Genomic DNA, 18,299 nt, shown 5'->3' with positions numbered 1-18,299 from the left:
TCGGAATCACCAAGCAGTCAAATCAACCCCTTCTCTTCCACATTTTAGAACCAGTCAATGAAGCACCGAGTTAAGATGATACAGTGGAACGTAACTCAGGCAATTAAAATGTTTCAAAGCAGCTGTTGTTTTCAACTGTTTGTTTATTCCTAAATGTATTAGAATGACACTGAAAAAATATGGAAGCACTATGCCTTATTGCGTTTTGAAAGCCATGAAGAAGCAGCTTGTTGTGCCGGAATGATGGCCTCGAAATACACAAGCAGTTTCCAGGGTCCTTTGGTCATACGAGTGGTCCGGTCCGTCCGTTCCTGACAAAACTTCAAAGCGAAGAAGTGAATGAATCTCAGCCAAATGAGATATAGAGTTCAGAGAAATCTTCCAATTTTATGGAAGAACCAAAAAAGAGCAGGGCAGAATATCAAGACAGGTTCATGATGGGTGGAGAAGAAGAAAGGAAGATTTACCTGCCCAACAGAGGCATGAAATAAAACATCCACGATTGAAAGACAGCCAGAGAGACTGAACGAGAGATGATCAACTGGCAGATACAAAGCGAGCACTTGCGTTTTAAACTGTTGAGAAGAGTCTTCAGCAGGAAGAGTGGACAGGTGTTTGGATTAGAGAACCCCTGACATGCTATCAGAGAATCCAAGTCAAAGGAAAATTTAACGACACGTTTCCAGGCAGAGTATAAAACAAAGAAAGAAAATATTTTTATAGAAATAGATTTTAAAAAGAACAAAACAAACAGCTGCAGATGCTGGTGATCTAAGCCAAGGCCTGTCTGCAAGTTTGAAGGGCGAATTGCGAGACAGGGAGGCGAGGCAAGCAGGGAGGCAAGTGTGGTGGTCTGAACTGCAGGCAGGAATAGCAGCAGCTCCGTGGTAGCTTTGTGTTGACCAGCTGCCAATGGGGCGGGAGGTTGAGGGGCGTGAATCAGGTTTGCATGGGATGTACCAAGTGCATCATAGGGGAAAGTAATTTTTTTTAAAGTTTTTTTCTCATTCGTTTTCATTTTGAGCACAACTGGAAACTTTCTCCAAAGTTAAAAAGTTGTTCAAATGTTATCAATAGCAATCGTACTATTCTTCGTGAACAAAAAAATTAAAGAAGCAACTCAAGCACAGGTGACATGAAATACTCTTGAATGATAGACAAATGCACATCGAGGATGTAGGCACCGTGTAAAAACAACACCTGAGGCGTAACAAGTGCAAATGACAAATCATATATGGAACCAAATTTGTAGTTTGTAGATATATAAACCACTTAATAACCACAAAATGAAAGTCAGAATGGGAGTTGTTAGCTCCCAGTAACTTGGTTTCCATCTGCTCGAGAGTGACACATTTACCCTGGCCGACCCGGATCGTGCAGAATGTGTTGTGTCGTATAAATAAACGGTGAGGGCACGCAGGCACTCACAAACGCACTGTGGTATTTTGGAGCCTGTGGATGTCCCCAGCGGAGGAGACCGAGACTTGTTGAGAAGGGTGGAAAATGGCAACCAAAAGCGATGGACTGGCGTTGGTCTTTGGCCCTTGCACTCTAATGCTTGGGTTGGTCGAAGAAAATCCCACTGAACATGTACAAGTCAGGGAATTGTGACTCGCTCTATTCCAAAGGGCTGATGGGGGAAATGGCATTGTTACATACGTGCAAGGATAAACGAAACATGGACCATAATTCCTGCGTCATATCCACAACCCACTAACCTGATCCATAAATTTACATCCTTCAAAATATCCGCAACATCCACATCCCTCAAAAAATACCGTGGGTTTTTTAACGTCCATTACCTATTCGCTTTATACCCTCATCCGTAGGACGGCACACTCCAAGATGCAGCTTTTAGTGGGATTAAACGTGACAGAGTAACAAATAAATGACAAGATTGTCGAGTGGAGTGGCGAGCACAACACCAGCTGAGCTATCCTACTGTTTTTGGGCCTATAACACTCGGCTGGCCTTCCATGGAATTCTCCCATCCAAGTACTAACTGGTCTGATGGGATTCAAATCCCACATCGATACCAACATCTCAGGATGATGACATTGTCAGAAATAAATAACTCTGTGCTAAATCATCTTGCTGTCATTTAGAAAATACCAACTAAAGAGCTAGTGAGTTTTGGCCAAATGCGTCTTTGTGCAGTGAACCAGAAGGGAATGCCAATCAAAAGAATCAATGTGGGAGGCAGGTGCCTTTTTGGCTGCGAAGGGCATTGCTGGAATGAGAAAGCCAATCGGCGGTTGTACATTCCAGGCCTGACATTATGACCACAGCACTAAACAAGGAAATGATAAACACTCTGCTGAAAGGGTCTCATCGCAAAGGATCAACGCTTATCGCAAAATATTTGATGCCGAAACCCTAAGGAAAAGGACCCCGGGTATCTTGCAGGGTGTTTCAAAAAGATTGATCCAACTTTGACTACCTGCCCTTTATTTGTTTTTTGACCTATACCGTTTTCCTTTTCAGGGTTTGGTGGTGTTATTGTGGTATTTGTCCACTGGGACTTCTAGCTCCATAGCTCAACTATGCCATTGACAGTGGAGCAGAAGACAAAAGTGGTGGCTCTGTGGAATGAGACTAAATCAACAACCACAACAACATTTTCTGGGGGGCAGAACCACCTGAGGAGATCACTAAGAAGTACCTGAAGAGGCCTAAGGTCACAAGCTTCTGCACCTTCAATGCCAGATGGCGAATGCTAGGGCCTTCTTACTGGTTTGACAATGACAACAGAAGGATGGTGACGATCGACAGTGAGCGCTACCGGGCCGTGCTCCAGAAGTTCCATAATGATCTAGCCCAAAAGGTCACCCCAAACCAGCTCAGCATGACCTGGTTTATGCAGGTTGGTGCACCCTGGCATACAACTGGTGACACCATCACTTTTCTGCAGCAGCTCTTCAGAAACCGCCTCGTTGCCCTGGGTACCGCTGTCTACGTCAACCGCCCTGCCACACTGGATGATCTGAAGCAGGAGGTGTCAGACTACCTTCATGCAGTACCACAGGAGACCTACACGAAAGTTGGACAGAACTTTGGAGTCAGGATCAATGCCTGTCTGAACCGCGGAGGGACACACATCGAGAACGTCAATTACAAGGATTTTGCGTAAATCCCAATTTCAGACCTTGGCATCTCGCTAACTCTGGCAGTGACTTTCTGCAATAGCAATCAGTGATAGAAAATACCATGTCATCAGCTTTCAAGAAATGTGTGGTTCACATTCCTGAGGTGTCTGTTTCTTTGCAAATAAACGTTTAAAGTTGTATCACTCTTTCTGAAACACCCTGTATATGTACACTAAGTGAGTACAGATGGTACAGAGCCAGCTTACCACTCCCTCCAAATGAAGGCAATCCTAAAAACATGAACCGATCCTGGTAGCCCTTCCAGAAAAAGAGAGAGCAGACACCATAACAAATGGGTAATTGTCAGGGCAACCATTTCCAAATGTAAAGGGTGGTTTGCCACTTCTTCGCACACACAGCGCCTGAAAAAACAACTCTTCGATTAAAAATAAATAAATAAAATGGAAGGTTTCTCGATTGAAGATTCACCCAAATTAATTACATAAATCAATAGCTTCAGCAGAACAAAAGAAAAATGATTCACACGGCAATAATATTTTGGGGAATTTCTTCTCAGAATTGAAGTCAATCGCATCACAGCCAAACAGACTTCATATCTTACGATACAAAAATGAACCCAGTGAAAACTGTACATGCGTGCAATGCACGCACGCACGCACGCACACACACACACACACGCGTGCACACACACATGCGCATGCACAAACAAACAAACAAACAAACACACACACACACACACACACACACACACACACACACACACACACACACACACATATATATATATATACACACACACACACACACACACACACACACACACACACACACACACACACACACACACACACACACACACACACACACACACACACACACACACACACATACATACACACACTCTCGCAAAGCAAAACAGCTAAAATATCATCAGATTTAATTAACAACAGCACGACTAGACAGATATTTATTTGTCTGCACAATTAAGGTTCTCACCATGCTGAATATATATTTGTCTCAATCAATGGCAATGGTGGTCTACCCTTTTCTTAACTCTTTAAAAGTGATTCAGCCTCTCCGAGTAGCCAATGACACATGAGCAACGCTCGCAAAACACCATGCCAGTTGTTCCAATAGCAAGCCCGATTATCCCAGCGCCGTTGGTTCCCTGGGTTAGTGGTTACCGTTAGATAAATGAAGGCCGACCTCGATGACCAGTCACAGACAGCATTTCCGAAACAACTCAAATTGTGACGCAATGGACCAAATTGTGGATGTTTATTGGTCAACACAGAGCTGAGATAGATCAAAACGGTGTAGATGTGCAACAGCCATGCCAAATGGATCAGCGCACGATGTATAACATCTGGCTTTGAGAGATCGACAACATCATGTCAGTGAGCCTGGCTAAAAATTGTCAAAAAACATGCAGTATGCAATCACTAGGCACAGAAACACCTGTTTGTAATGTGGGACAGAAGAGAAACCGAAACGGCGCAAGTCCGCTCATGGGTCCTCACACGTGCCCCCCACGCTCGCGGGTCCTCGCACGTGCCATCCACACTCATGGGTCCGCGCAAGTGCACCCCACACTCGCAGGTCCACACGCGTGCCCCAAGGCCTTCAGATCTACGTACATGACCTAGCGAGCAAGTCTACATGTCAAATGACCCGGTGAGCAAGTCTACACGTCAAGTGACCCCGGTGAGCAAGTCTACATGTCAAGTGACCCGGTGAGCAAGTCTACACGTCAAGTGACCCAGTGAGCAAGACTACACGTCAAGTGACCCGGCGAACAAGTTTACACGCCACGTGACGTCAACAAGCCACAAGACCCGGCGAACAAATCTACACGTCAAGTGACCCGGCGAACAAATCTACATGTCAAGTGACCCGGTGAGCAGAGTCTTCACGTCAAGTGACCCGGCGAGCAAGTTTACACGTCAAGTGACCGGGCGAGCAAGTCTACACATCAAGTGACCCGGCGAGCAAGTCTACACGTCAAGTGACCCGGCGAGCAAGTCTACACGTCAAGTGACCCGGCGAGCATGTCTACACGTCAAGTGACCCGGCGAGCAAGTCTGCATGTCAAGTGACCCGGCGAGCAAGTCTACACGTCAAGTGACCAGGCGAGCAAGTCTACACGTCAAGTGACCCGGTGAGCAAGTCTACACGTCAAGTGACCCGGCGAGCAAGTCTACACGTCAAGTGACCCGGCGAGCAAGTCTACACGTCAAGTGACCCGGCGAGCAAGTCTATACGTCAAGTGACCCGGCGAGCAAGTCTACACACACGTCAAGTGACCCGGCGAGCAAGTCTACACACACGTCAAGTGACCCGGCGAGCAAATCTCCACGTCAAGTGACCCGGCGAGCAAGTCTACACGTCAAGTGACCCGGCGAGCAAGTATACACGTCAAGTGACCCGGCGAGCAAGTCTACACGTCAAGTGACCCGGCGAGCAAATCTACACGTCAAGTGACCCGGCGAGCAAGTCTACACGTCAAGTGACCCGGCGAGCAAGTCTACACGTCAAGTGACCCGGTGAGCAAGTCTACACGTCAAGTGACCCGGTGAGCAAGTCTACACGTCAAGTGACCCGGCGAGCAAGTCTACACGTCAAGTGACCCGGCGAGCAAGTCTATACGTCAAGTGACCCGGCGAGCAAGTCTACACACACGTCAAGTGACCCGGCGAGCAAATCTACACGTCAATGACCCGGCGAGCAAGTCTACACGTCAAGTGACCCGGCGAGCAAGTCGACACGTCAAGTGACCCGGCGAGCAAGTCTACACGTCAAGTGGCCCGGCGAGCAAGTCTACACGTCAAGTGACCCGGCGAGCAAGTCTACATGTCAAGTGACCCAGCGAACAAGTTGACACGCCACGTGACGTCAACAAGCCACGTGGCCCGGCAAACAAGTCTCCACGCCATGTGACCAAGCGAGCAAGTCCACACGCCATATGACCCGACGAGCAAGTCCACAAAACATGTGACCCGAGGACTAGTCCACAAGACATCACCCTGGCAAGAAAGTCCGCACGTGTGGTGAAGATCTGTATCAAAGAACATCTGTATCACTCACCTGGAGAAAGTCTCATGCACCAAATAGATTTTCTGCAGCAAAATTACATTCGATTTTGTTGGGAGCAAACAAGCAAAGCACACAAACCTTAAAACGTATGATATTATAATAAAGCAGCAGCACGGAGAACATACATACTGTGCAGGTCATTTCCAAGCTGGAGCTCACTTATTCGGAAATGATTTGCAGAGGAAGGAAAGCAGTGCATTAGGAGTACTTTGTAATGAGTGTATAAATATCAGTTTTGCCACACGATGAACTTGTATCAAGAAAAGGTGTATAAGCAAAAGTGGCCAGCAGGTGGCCACAAGCGATAGCCAGAGAGAACGACTTGCGAAACACTCGTGAGATGAGAAAGGGCTCGAGCATTTTATATATATATATATATATATATATATATATATATATATATATATATATATATATATATATATATATATATATATATATATATATATATATATATATATATATACATATATATATATATATACATATATATATATATATACATATATATATATATATACATATATATATATATATATATATATATATGTATATATATATATATATATATATATATATATATAAATGTATGTATATATATACATATATGTACATTTTTTTAATTATTATTTTTTAAAATAAAAGCCACGAAGACAAAACAGCTATTGAAAAGTGTTTCCACTAAACACTCCTTGCTGCTCATCCTCCGAGTTGATTTTCCTGGAATACCAAGTCAAACACCAATTCATCAAATGAAGAAATCCTGTAGAGTATCATTAAAAGGAACCAACTTGTCTGATGAATTTCACCAAAATAAGAGCAAATAATACAATTGGATTCACCCTTCATTGCTTACTTTATTTTGTATTAGTTAACTTGTGATTTTTAAAATTATTGTCGGCCTGTTAATGTATCCATGAACCCCCAGTTCATGATTCAGGCAACCCAGGTTAAAATCCCGTACCATATGCATTGGTCCGCTGTCTACTGGTGTCCTTGAAATGAATGTAAAAAGTACATGCGGCCGACATCTAATGTCTATGCCCCGCATGTGATTTATGTATCACTCCTCAATGAACCTGAGATCATTGAAAAACAAAATAAGATTTACAAAGTTCATCTCAAAGACTTTTCTCCTTAACGAGATTTTACTAGAACTTTGAGACTAAATCCATCTTTAAAGTGGTAGAACAACCATGTGGAAAAGGGAATATAATTTATTGAAGTGTTATTCAAATATCGACAATGTACACATGAAATATGATACCCAAAAAAATACACAAAACTTTAGCACATTAGACAGAAAAGAGAGCAGTTCAATAAACAAAAGCAAGGAGTGGCAATCAAATACCTTAATGACTTTTGGAGACTGACATATCACCATGAGCTGTGCCTCTGGAGCCACAGGCTCGACTGAAGTATTGTCGGTCACATTGGCACCAATTTCCACCGATGGTGACCTCTGACATATGGCCAAATGGTCTTCGGTTTGCAAGCCATTAGTTTGACAGCCACGGTCTACAATGTCTGTCTGGAAACTCTCCAGATTCTGCAGGATGCGCTGCCAAAGACTCTCGTCATCTTCAACGTCCTTGGGTACATCTTGGGAAATGCTGAGAGGCTGGCGCGCACGTCGCGGAAGAGCAGTGGAGTTGGTGATGGTGGTGGTGGCAGTGGTAGAGGCATCAAACTTAGTCACTGCTTCATTCCTCAATTCAGTGGAAAAGTCCTCTAGGTCCTGGATGAGGTGTTCCAAATCAACATAAGAATCATCCAGTTTCTTGTGACAGCTCAAAGGTTGTTGAGTAATTGTTGCGCCATTTTCTGGTGTTGCATCAGCTGCAAAGCAAACCCCATTCTGAGTCTCAGACCTGAGCCTATCAGCATTTTCTTCTAGCCTCAGTTCTTCAATAACCTTTTCAAGCATTTTTCCTTGTGATTCAATTACTGATGCTTTGTCTGTACTGGGTGGCAATACCTCAACCCCATTTTCCCAAAAGGTTACATGATCTGTCACTTCTTCTTGTTTACATCCCCTGGTGCCTTCTCGGGGGAAACTTGAGTCCTCCTCAATGTTCAAATGTAAAATGTCATTACTGCTACTCGTGATCTCCTCAGAGACGGTCAACTTGTCTCCTGCGATTTGCATCGAGTCCATCGGGGATATGCTGCTCTCTGACAGAGAAGCGATGCTGGAGACTACATCTTCATATCGTGGTGGATGCTCAGCGTCATAGGCTGGGGGTGGGTTTGAGACACTTACAGACTCGTACATGCTCTCAAGGAGGTTTGCCAAAGCCTCAGGTTTGTTGGAATGGGATCCATCATCTCCAAAATCAGTTGGAAGCTGCCGCAGACAACCAGCTAGGTGACTTACAAAGTCACGACACTGCATGTCTGCGAAATAATCCGACTTATTATCACCTTGTGTTTCACTACCTGCTGCCAATGCCTTGCGCTGCATACACCGATGGATTATTTCAGTGCAACATTTAAGATCCTCAGAACACTTTAGAAGTATGCGAAGGCAGGCTTCGATTCCTTCCCGACGATAAGCCCGCTTCACCAACGCCTCAACAGCTGATGGCGAGAAAAGCTCGCTTAACGTGTGCTCTAACTCTTTGTCCCAGCTGCGCTTGCATGTTGGTGACGTGTCTGTTATCAGCTCAACCTCTTCCGGGTGATCATGAGGTGAGCTATCATGTAAATCGTTGCCTTTTGGCTTCAACGGTGATTGTACCTCTCCAGGCTCAAGCAGCAGCATATCGCACTTGCTACTTGTGTCCGGCCGCACTTTTCGCCCTTTCCTGAACTGAACAGGGCTACCCAAAACCGCAGCTGTTCCGAGAGGGGCACCTACCCACTCGGGAACTACCTCCTTAATTTTTCCACTGGCTAAGCTAATAGCATCACCCGTGATGACCTTTGCTAGGTGCCCTGACATGTGCTGTTTCCGGGGAAGCGGTGGCGCAATGGAAGGGCCAACTTCAGGTGAACAAGAACCAAGTGGCGGCAAGGGCTGGGCATGGCCACGGATAAATGGGTCAATCTTACGCAGCTTTTGCGAGGTGATCAAACGATGTCTAGATCGGCACTTAATGCCAGGAGGCAAGTGGGATGAGCAACATGGCTCCAGGCAGTGATGCACTGATGAAAGGATGCTGTGATCAACAATTACGCTACAAAAGTGGCGCACTGTCGTTGCCACCCTTGCATAGGTGGCTGGTGCTGGAGAAGCCATCAGAACCTCTTCCATGGCAAATAATGAAACAATCCCTTCGGGTGTTTACCACAACATTTCGTGAGAACAAATCACCATGAGCACGCCATCCATTGGGTGCTGGGCCATGACAGCACTTTGCAAGCAGAAGAAGCGGCCACACCTGGCCAAAAGAGATAGGTGTTAACATTGTGAGAAGGCAAAAGCATATCCATTGTATGCACAATTTTAACACTCATGGCTCCTTGTCACTTAATCACTCCCTTCAAATGGTTCCTGACGTACATGTATATATATATACACATATACATATATATTGTTACGGTTTTTAGAGCCTTCACTTTGTAAGTTTTGGTAAATGTTCCCTTATAAATAATCCCTTGTAAATATCCCCCTTTGTAAAGATCGCACCCTAGTTAGTCCATGTACAACACGTAGAACACCATAGGACCTCTCTGTAGTTATCTCATTATTATGTGTTTTAGTTAAGGATCTGTTCCCAATAGATGAATCTGCGTTGCATTAATCAAATAATATAGGCCCCTTCAATTTCCCCAATCATCTCCCTCTCTTCAAAGTGCAGTAGCGGTACGGCAGCGTCCGCTGCCGTTTGTCTTGGTTTGTTTGCTGGCACCAACCCGCCATTACGCACGCGGTAATCTGGAGGAAAGGGGGGAGGAGAGGGTTAAAGCGCCAGGAACGAGGCGTGGCCTGTCAGTGTCTCATCAAGAGGTGGAGCCAGCGAGCCCTCGCCGGCCAACCAGGGCCGAGGTGAGCCGACCGGTAGGCGTGTCCTAGGAGCCGGCGGCTGGATACAAGAACACCCAATAAAAGCGGCTGCGAGGGACTGCTTCGAGAGATGAGTGAGAGGGAGATGAGTGCGAGGGTCCGAAGTGCAAGGTACCAGAGGAGAACATGCTGAATCGTAGGGCAGGAGAGTGGGTCCGTTGACGACGACAATACCACAGCATATACGCATTGTCCGACCGCGTGTAACCGATACGTGCAGCTGCCGCCGGGTTTCGCCTCAAGCCCGGAGCGTGGACTGGAGCTGACCTCGACGCTGTGCATCTGCCCGGACCTTCCTGCCCTACCATCTGCTTGGACCTTCTCCCCCTTCCAGCCATTTCCTTCCTGCCATTCCCTATCCATGTAAGTCCGCTTGTTCTGTCTGGGCGGATGGTAATGTAAGACTGTATAGTTAAGCTTGCCCTGTGTCCTTTTGCTCTGTATATTGCTTTCATTTCCTCTTCTTTTGGGTTTTTGTATATAATTAATAAACCCACTCTTTGTTCTTCCCTTACTCTGGTTTCCTCTCATTCGATCGCCTCCGTCTTTTCTTCCCAATTGAGTACCTGTGGCACGATTCAGCCAACGCTCGGAGTCGGGTTTAGTCCTTTGTTAATGGCTCGAGTCGCAGCTCGCTTCGCTTGGCGCATCCAATCACGCTGCGGCCCGGGTGGGAGTATCTCCCTGCTTACGGCCGGTGGTGGTAATTAGGTAGTAGGACGGATTGGGCTTACAACCCTACTCACCACCGACCGGAAGTGACGTCATACCCCCAGGACCGGTGGACGGCCAGCTTAACAGGACAAGGGGATTAACCCCCCCTTGCTAACGGGAGTGCCGTCCCCCGGATTCGTAACAATATATATATATACATATATATATATATATATATATATATATATATATATATATATATATATAATATATATATATAATATATATATATATATATATATATATTATATATATATATATATATATATATATATATATATATATACATATACATATATAATATATATATATACATATACATATATATATATATATATATATATATATATATATATATATATATATATATATATATATATATATATATATATATATATATATATATATACAGACTTGGCATTTAATATGGAATATTTTTTTTGTGGGGGTGAACTTACTTTTCAAGATGACTTAGAACCAAAAGTTCATTGGAATTATGTTGAAATTATTCTAGATTTTGTTAATGTGGACCGTTAAAAGAAACAAAAACCACATTTGACATTTCGATGCAAATAAATTGATCCTTGAAAGTGATGTAAACTGATATCAAACTCAATTCACGGACAGTACTGTGTTAAACTTCTGTGCGTTTCCCAGAAGTATCTTTTTAGTTTGCACATTAGCCAAAAAAATTTGAAACAAAAACAAAAGTTAAATTACGACTGGGATTACGGACAGTAAAATTACAGTTCAGTACTTCGTGTAACCCCCACGAGCATTCAGGAGAGCACGTACACGTTGAGGCATGCTGTTCACGAGATTTGCCAAGGTGTGGACAGGAATCGCTTGCCATGCAGTGACAATAGCCTGCTGCAATTCACGCACAGAGGCAGGCTGCTGGTCCAAGTTGTCGATTTGACGCGTTAATTCTGCCCACAAGTTCTCTATCGGATTCATATCCGGGGACATGGCAGGCCACTCCATATGCTCTACACCACGGTCAGCAAGAAAGTGTTGGATCATGCGAGCACGATGAGGCCGTGCATTGTCATCTTGGAAGAAAAAGTTTCCTCGAAAGGCTGCACGAGCAAATGGAAGCAATGTTTCTTCCAGAATGGCCCTGTACTTGAACTGGTTCAGGTTTCCATTCAGAACAACCAGGTCAGTTTTGCCCCCTGCATGAAAAGCAGCCCAAACGGTCACCCCCACCACCTCCAGCTTGGACTCTTGGCACTATACAATCTTTGGTGTAGGCTTCATGCACTTGTCTGCGCACTCGGACGCGGCCATCTTGACGATAGACCAGAAATCTAGACTCGTCACTGAAGATCACGTGATTCCAGTGTCCTGGCTGCCATTGACGGTGCTCTCTGGCCCACTGCAATCGGCGCTGGCGGTGTTGTCTGGTCAGGCGTGGCTTACTTAGGGGACGCCTGGCACGATAGCCTGCTTGAACCAGTCGTTGGTTGATTAGCCTTCTGGAGACAGGCACATTTGTCAGTTGCTGCCACTCAGCCCTAAGCCGATTAGCTGACTTGGTACGGCCATTGTGGACTAACAGGTGCAGCTGGCGATCATCCCTCCTTGTGGTTCTGCGGGGACGTCCTGGCCTCGGTATTGGAGTAGGGACACCCCTCTGAGCATTTCGTTTCAGGATCTTTGACACCTGACCTTGAGTGATGCCATACTGCCGAGCAATAGCACGCTGTTTCATGTCGTAATTTAGTAAAGCCACCACTCCATGACAAACAGCATTGTCGAGTTGACGGACCATCTCCAGAGGAAGCGGCAATAACTTTTGGAGACGTGCAGCAGTTGTTTTCCACTAATACAGAACACAAAAACCCTTGTATACCCGACTGTGAAGCCAATCATCAAATGCACCTGTCCGTACATTTTGCCACGCCACCTGTGATATAATCCTGTTGTTGACTTCTTGCTGTGACAGACAATCAGTGACATGGTTCTTTTAACAAATAAATCACCAAAGTGTAAAAGAAACTCACCAGATTGACATACTGAGTTAAGAAAGTAAACCTAAGTACATCGTACATCGAGTAATTAACCCATTGGCACATCTGCAAAAACTTCGATATCTCAGTTTCAGAAAATTCATGAAACATAAACCAAAAGCGACTATATTGAACACAAGGATGTAACACTCATGTACAACTAGATTATTCCATCGAGCTTGAACATAGAAAACAAAGCATTGTTCCCAGACATTGCACTCAGGAACAAAAAGGAAAAAACAGCATTGCTAAATGAGGTTTCAGGACCCAGCAATTTTTGCCGAAACAATGCAGAAATCAAAAAAATGACCAAATACAAAGATCTCAAAACTGAAGTCAAAAGATCTTGGAAAATGAAGAGTGCCAAAATTATACAGTGATAATTGGAGCAACGGGAAAGACAAAGAACCTCATGAAAACCGTAAAAACCATCCCTGGAAATATTACGACAAACGAACGACAGTTGGAGGCTGTATGGGACTCGGTGACGATCCTGAAAAGAGCCCTCGGAACAAAATTTTTACACAAGAAAACTTCACACCTTGGTCCACGAACCGTGATCCCTTATCAAAATGGAGGTGGATACTTTGAGACCGGGAAAGAACCCATTCTACCTCCCTGAAACCTTTCAGTGTTGTGGGCCTGTGCTTTTTCTGGTCTTCATCAATGATCTCTCCGACTCTCTGGAAAATCCTCTCTATTTCTTTGCTGATGACTCCACTCTCTGCCGCTCCATTCCTCATCCCTCAGATCGGCAGTCTGCAGCCTCCTCACTCTCTGCAGACCTGGGCAAAATCACAGACTGGTCAAACAAGTGGAACATGTCTTTCAATCCTGACAAATCTCACACTCTCACTATGTCTCTCCGAAAAGACCGACTGGACAACCCTCCCATCTACTTTCTGAGCAATCCTCTCAAAGAAATTCTGTCACTCAAGCTTTTGGGTCTCACTATCTGCCATGATCTTTCCTGGGAAAACCACATTTCCAAGCTGGCCTCCAAAGCCAGTCGCCGACTGGGCATCCTCCGCCGTGCGAAGTCCTTCCTTGGCACACCTGAGCTCCTCACCACATACAAGGCTTTCATCCGCAGCTCAATGGAATACTGCTCCCCCCCTCTGGGCCTGTGCTCCTGCCTCACACCGAGCTCGGCTTCACGCTGTTGAAACCAAAGCTTTCAGGATCATTGGAATCTCCCGCGATGAAGCTAACTCCGAGGGCCTTTCACTCACTCACTGCAGGCAGGTTGGTGGTCTTTCTGTCTTCTACCACCTCCTCTCCGGCCTAGCTCCCCCAGCTCTGTCTGTGCTCTGTGCCCCAAACATTCCTACAGGTCGCACAAGATCTGCCAGCAACCCTCTTCTGGTGAAAATGCCAAAATTGAGACACTCTGCTCACCTTCACTGTTTCATTCATCTTTTCTCCCGCCTCTGGAACAAACTCCCTCACTCTCTTCAATCCCACTCCTCCCTCCAGGTCTTTAAAACAACTGTTCACCCACCATCTCTTATCTTCCCCCATCCAAAACCTTGATCTTTTCTACCCCCACTAATTCACCCCAGGTCCACTTTTTGAAATACCGACTGCTTTCCTGGAAGTCCTAGCAGTGTCCATGTGTTTTCTACCTCAACCACCGCCGCCCCCCCCCCCCACTCCCCACCCCTTCCCATGCCCCTTCCCCCCAAGCCCTCTCCCTCCCACAGATCTCCCGATGTCCCTTTTCTCTGCTGTTGAACTTGTGTGCTTCCCTCTCTCTCCCCATATTGTCTCCCACTCCCTTTATCTTATGTTCTGTGTCGGTTTGTTTTTATGTGATGAATGTTAGCCCTCACACGAGCCTCGATCTTGTACACAAAATAACAAAAAAAACAACTGCATATCAACATGACACACACACACATATACACACACACACACACACACACACACACACACACACACACACACACACACACACACACACACACACACACACACACACACACACACACACACACACACAGCTGTAAAGTCCTTCCTTCCCCTCCTCCCCCCACCAATTCCACTCCAGGTAGGGGGGATTTCCTAAGAAATACACCAACCCACCCACCCCCCCCCCTTCCCACGCCTCCTCCCCCCAAGCTCTCTCCCTCCCACACATCTCCCTGCTCTTAAATGTTGTGTGCTCTCAAGTGTTTGTGTGCTTTCCCTTCTCTTGTCTTCCGCTCCCTCTTTTTATATATTTTGTTTGTCTGGTTGATTTGTTTGTGAAGTAAATGTCAGCTCTTTCACGAGCCTCGATTCAGTATACAAAAAAAACCAAAAATGGTAGGATAATTTCCCAGGGAATCTCTCCCCCACATTTAAGTTCACCCCTGCATACAACCCCACTGAGGACAACTCTCAGGGACGCCCTCGTCATGATGGTTGTACTCCCCAACACAAGTCGGGGTACAAATCTTCCCCATTCTTCCTTGCTGCCCGTATTTGTCAGGGCAGCGCGGTCATGGTCAGAGTGCCGATTGGCCCCATGGACTGGCCCATTCCCTCATGTCTCTGTCTGTCTGTCTCTGTGTCTTTCTTTCTTTCTCTTTCTCTCTTTCTCTCTTTCTCTCTCTCTCTCTCTCTCTCTCTCTCTCTCTCTCTCTAACGTGGCCCCCCAGTTTCCCAACAGCGGGGGTACACCATCCTAGATGTGGGGGATCTCTGGGTCGCTCCTGGGAGATAAATCACCCATCTCCATGCTGCGGGCTTGTTCAAGATAACTTTTTGACTTTGATGGCACCAGTGTCTTACACATCGAACAAACGATGCAGATTGATACTGGAAGCATGGCATGTGAAGAGCCAAAAGGATGGTCTAACTGGGAGATGGTGGACATACCACATAATACACACCTCTCGTACAAATGGCAAAAACTGAATGGTACAAAGAGCTGGATAAGGTGAGCAACAACCACAACACCACCACTTAATCCCAAACACCACCAACCACCATCTCTTATCTTCCCCCATCCAAAACCTTGATCTTTTCTACCCCTGCTAATTCACCCCAGATACACTTTTTTGAAATTCCAACTTCTTTCCTGGAAGTCCTTACAGTGTCCATATGTTTTATACCTCTCCCACCTCCCCCCAAAGCCCTCTCCCTCCCACAGTTCTCTCGATGTCCCAGCTCTCAAATGTTGTGTTTGTGTCCTTCCCCCTCTCTCCCCATCTTGTCTCCTGCTCACCTTATTTTGTGTGTACTGTATTTGTATTTGTGTGTACTATATTTGTGTGTACTGTGTGTACTTTGTGTCTACTGCTCCCATCTTGTCTACTGCTCCCCTTATTTTGTGTTTTATGTGTCGTTTTGACTTTTTGTGTGATTAATGTTAGCTCTTTCACGAGCCTCGATGTTGTATCCAAAAAAAAAACAAAAAAAAAAAAACACCACACCCACAGAAACTCGAACAATCACACAACCCGCACCACTTCACATCCAACCCGGACCCCAACCCACCCACCTATGGTTGTGCCCTGGAACCACAACACCAATAAAACCAAGAAAAACAACAACAAGCACATGCTTACGCACACTCATTCAACACCAGATCTCGTGTGAGTAATAATAAAAAAATTATATATATATATATATATATATATATATATATATATATATATATATATATATATATATATATATATATATATATATATATATATATATATATGTATCTAAAATATAATAAGTAATATATAATATATACATATATAGACATCAAGTGAAACAGATTAAAATTTACGATTTCTGTGCCTTTGACCTTTTGACACTGACATATATTGCCACTACCTCTACCAGGTGGTTGTTTCATGCAGATTGTGAAGATTGGAATAAAAATGTCACCTGCAGGTGATTGACATACAGACAGACAGACACAATAACAGATCATTACAATAAGACACAATAACAACAAGCATTCTGAGTATTGCGCTGCAATACATGTCCCCTACCAAAGTTCAAAGTGCCATAACTTTGTCAAAAAATGATCGAATATGCAAATTTATGCTGGTTTTCAAACTTGATCTGAGATATGCTGAGACACGTGTGTCATGCCTCGCCTCGTTGATAAGCCTGCAAGGTCGCTCCGTGGAGCGGCCGGCCTGCACGTATTGCACTGTGTGAATTATATAAATTATTACCAACTCACGGTCTGAGGTACTAGCGATTCAAGAGATATCCATTTTTTTATATTTCGTTTAATTAACGATATCTGCCAAACCACATGCCCTATCGCAAATTCCCAAAAGGACATTTTAGTAGACCGACATGCTGAACAGATCTGTGAAGTTTCCCCTCGATTGGATCACAAATGAGGGAGGGGCTCGGTTTTAAAGGTTCATGCTTAAAAACGTCATAACTCTGAAACCATCAGTAATTTATTATATTTTCGGTTCACGATCAATGATCGATGTGTATATATATGTTGCTCGGCTTGGCTCCGCCCCTCCGGAAAGCGCGCGCTGTGTCGCGATGTTGACGTTCGCGAGACGAGGCAGAGGACGCGCAGTGCGGCTTGAGGAGAACTCGAGAATAAACAAGAGATATCCATTTTTTAAAAATATTTTCGTTTAATTAACGATATCTGCCAAACCACGTGCCCTATCGCAAATTCCAAAAGGACATTTTAGTGCTGAACAGATCTGTGAAGTTTCCCCTCAATTGGATCAAAAATGAGGGAGGAGCTCGGTTTTAAAGGTTCATGCTTAAAAACGTCATAACTCTGAAACCATGTGACGCATGACGTCACGCTCGCTGCCTTTTTTGTTCGTCATGGGTATGCGATTCTGCCTGCAAAGTTTGGCCTCGATCTGTTCAGCCGTTGCAGAGAAAAAGGGGTTTTCGTGTTTTCACGAAAAACAATAGGGCGACCGAACCACGTGACCTGTGACGTCATAATTACAATTAAAATATTCTACAGACCGAATCCATCATATGGTGAAAATGTTATCTCAATCGGTCCAATTATTGCAGAGAAATTGGTTTTTAAAGGAAATTAAAACTTAAAATGGCACCGAGTTAAGGATCATCAGAATTATCAGAATTCCCAAAGTTCAAAGTGCCATAACTTTGTTTAAAATGATCGAAACGTCGTGAAGTTCGAACTTGATCTGTAACTTATCATGAGGGAACCATGTGCCAAGTTTGAAATCATTAGCATTAAGAGTTTAGAAAAAAAAGTCCAGAAAGCTGTTCTTTGCGTGACGGACAGACTGACAGACGGAGGGACGGAGTGCAAACCTATAGTCCCCTCCGATGTACACCAGTAGGGGATTAATAAACAAGAAAGAGCAATCAGAGATTGCCGACCCTCGCCAGAACGTGTTTTTAGTGATTTTTAAG

The 18,299-nt window shown here is 44.8% G+C and overlaps 1 protein-coding gene across 1 annotated transcript in view; it reads right to left on the bottom strand.

Moving 5' to 3' along the window:
- LOC137432880 (serine/threonine-protein phosphatase 2A regulatory subunit B'' subunit alpha) overlaps window positions 1–10,116 on the bottom strand; it is a 64,646-nt gene extending 54,530 nt beyond the window's left edge. The window contains 1 exon segment of the mRNA XM_078783989.1: window positions 7,431–10,116. Coding sequence (XP_078640115.1) covers window positions 7,431–9,456 — 2,026 coding nt within the window. The 5' untranslated portion in view covers window positions 9,457–10,116.
- Window positions 10,117–18,299: the final 8,183 nt, after the last annotated feature.

The sequence above is a fragment of the Myxine glutinosa genome, chromosome 8 (genome assembly GCF_964187855.1).
Source record: "Myxine glutinosa chromosome 8, kmMyxGlut1.1, whole genome shotgun sequence".
Classification (NCBI taxonomy): domain Eukaryota; kingdom Metazoa; phylum Chordata; class Myxini; order Myxiniformes; family Myxinidae; genus Myxine; species Myxine glutinosa.
Note: the sequence above shows the minus strand (reverse complement) of the source record. Positions and strands in the feature narration are given on the sequence as shown.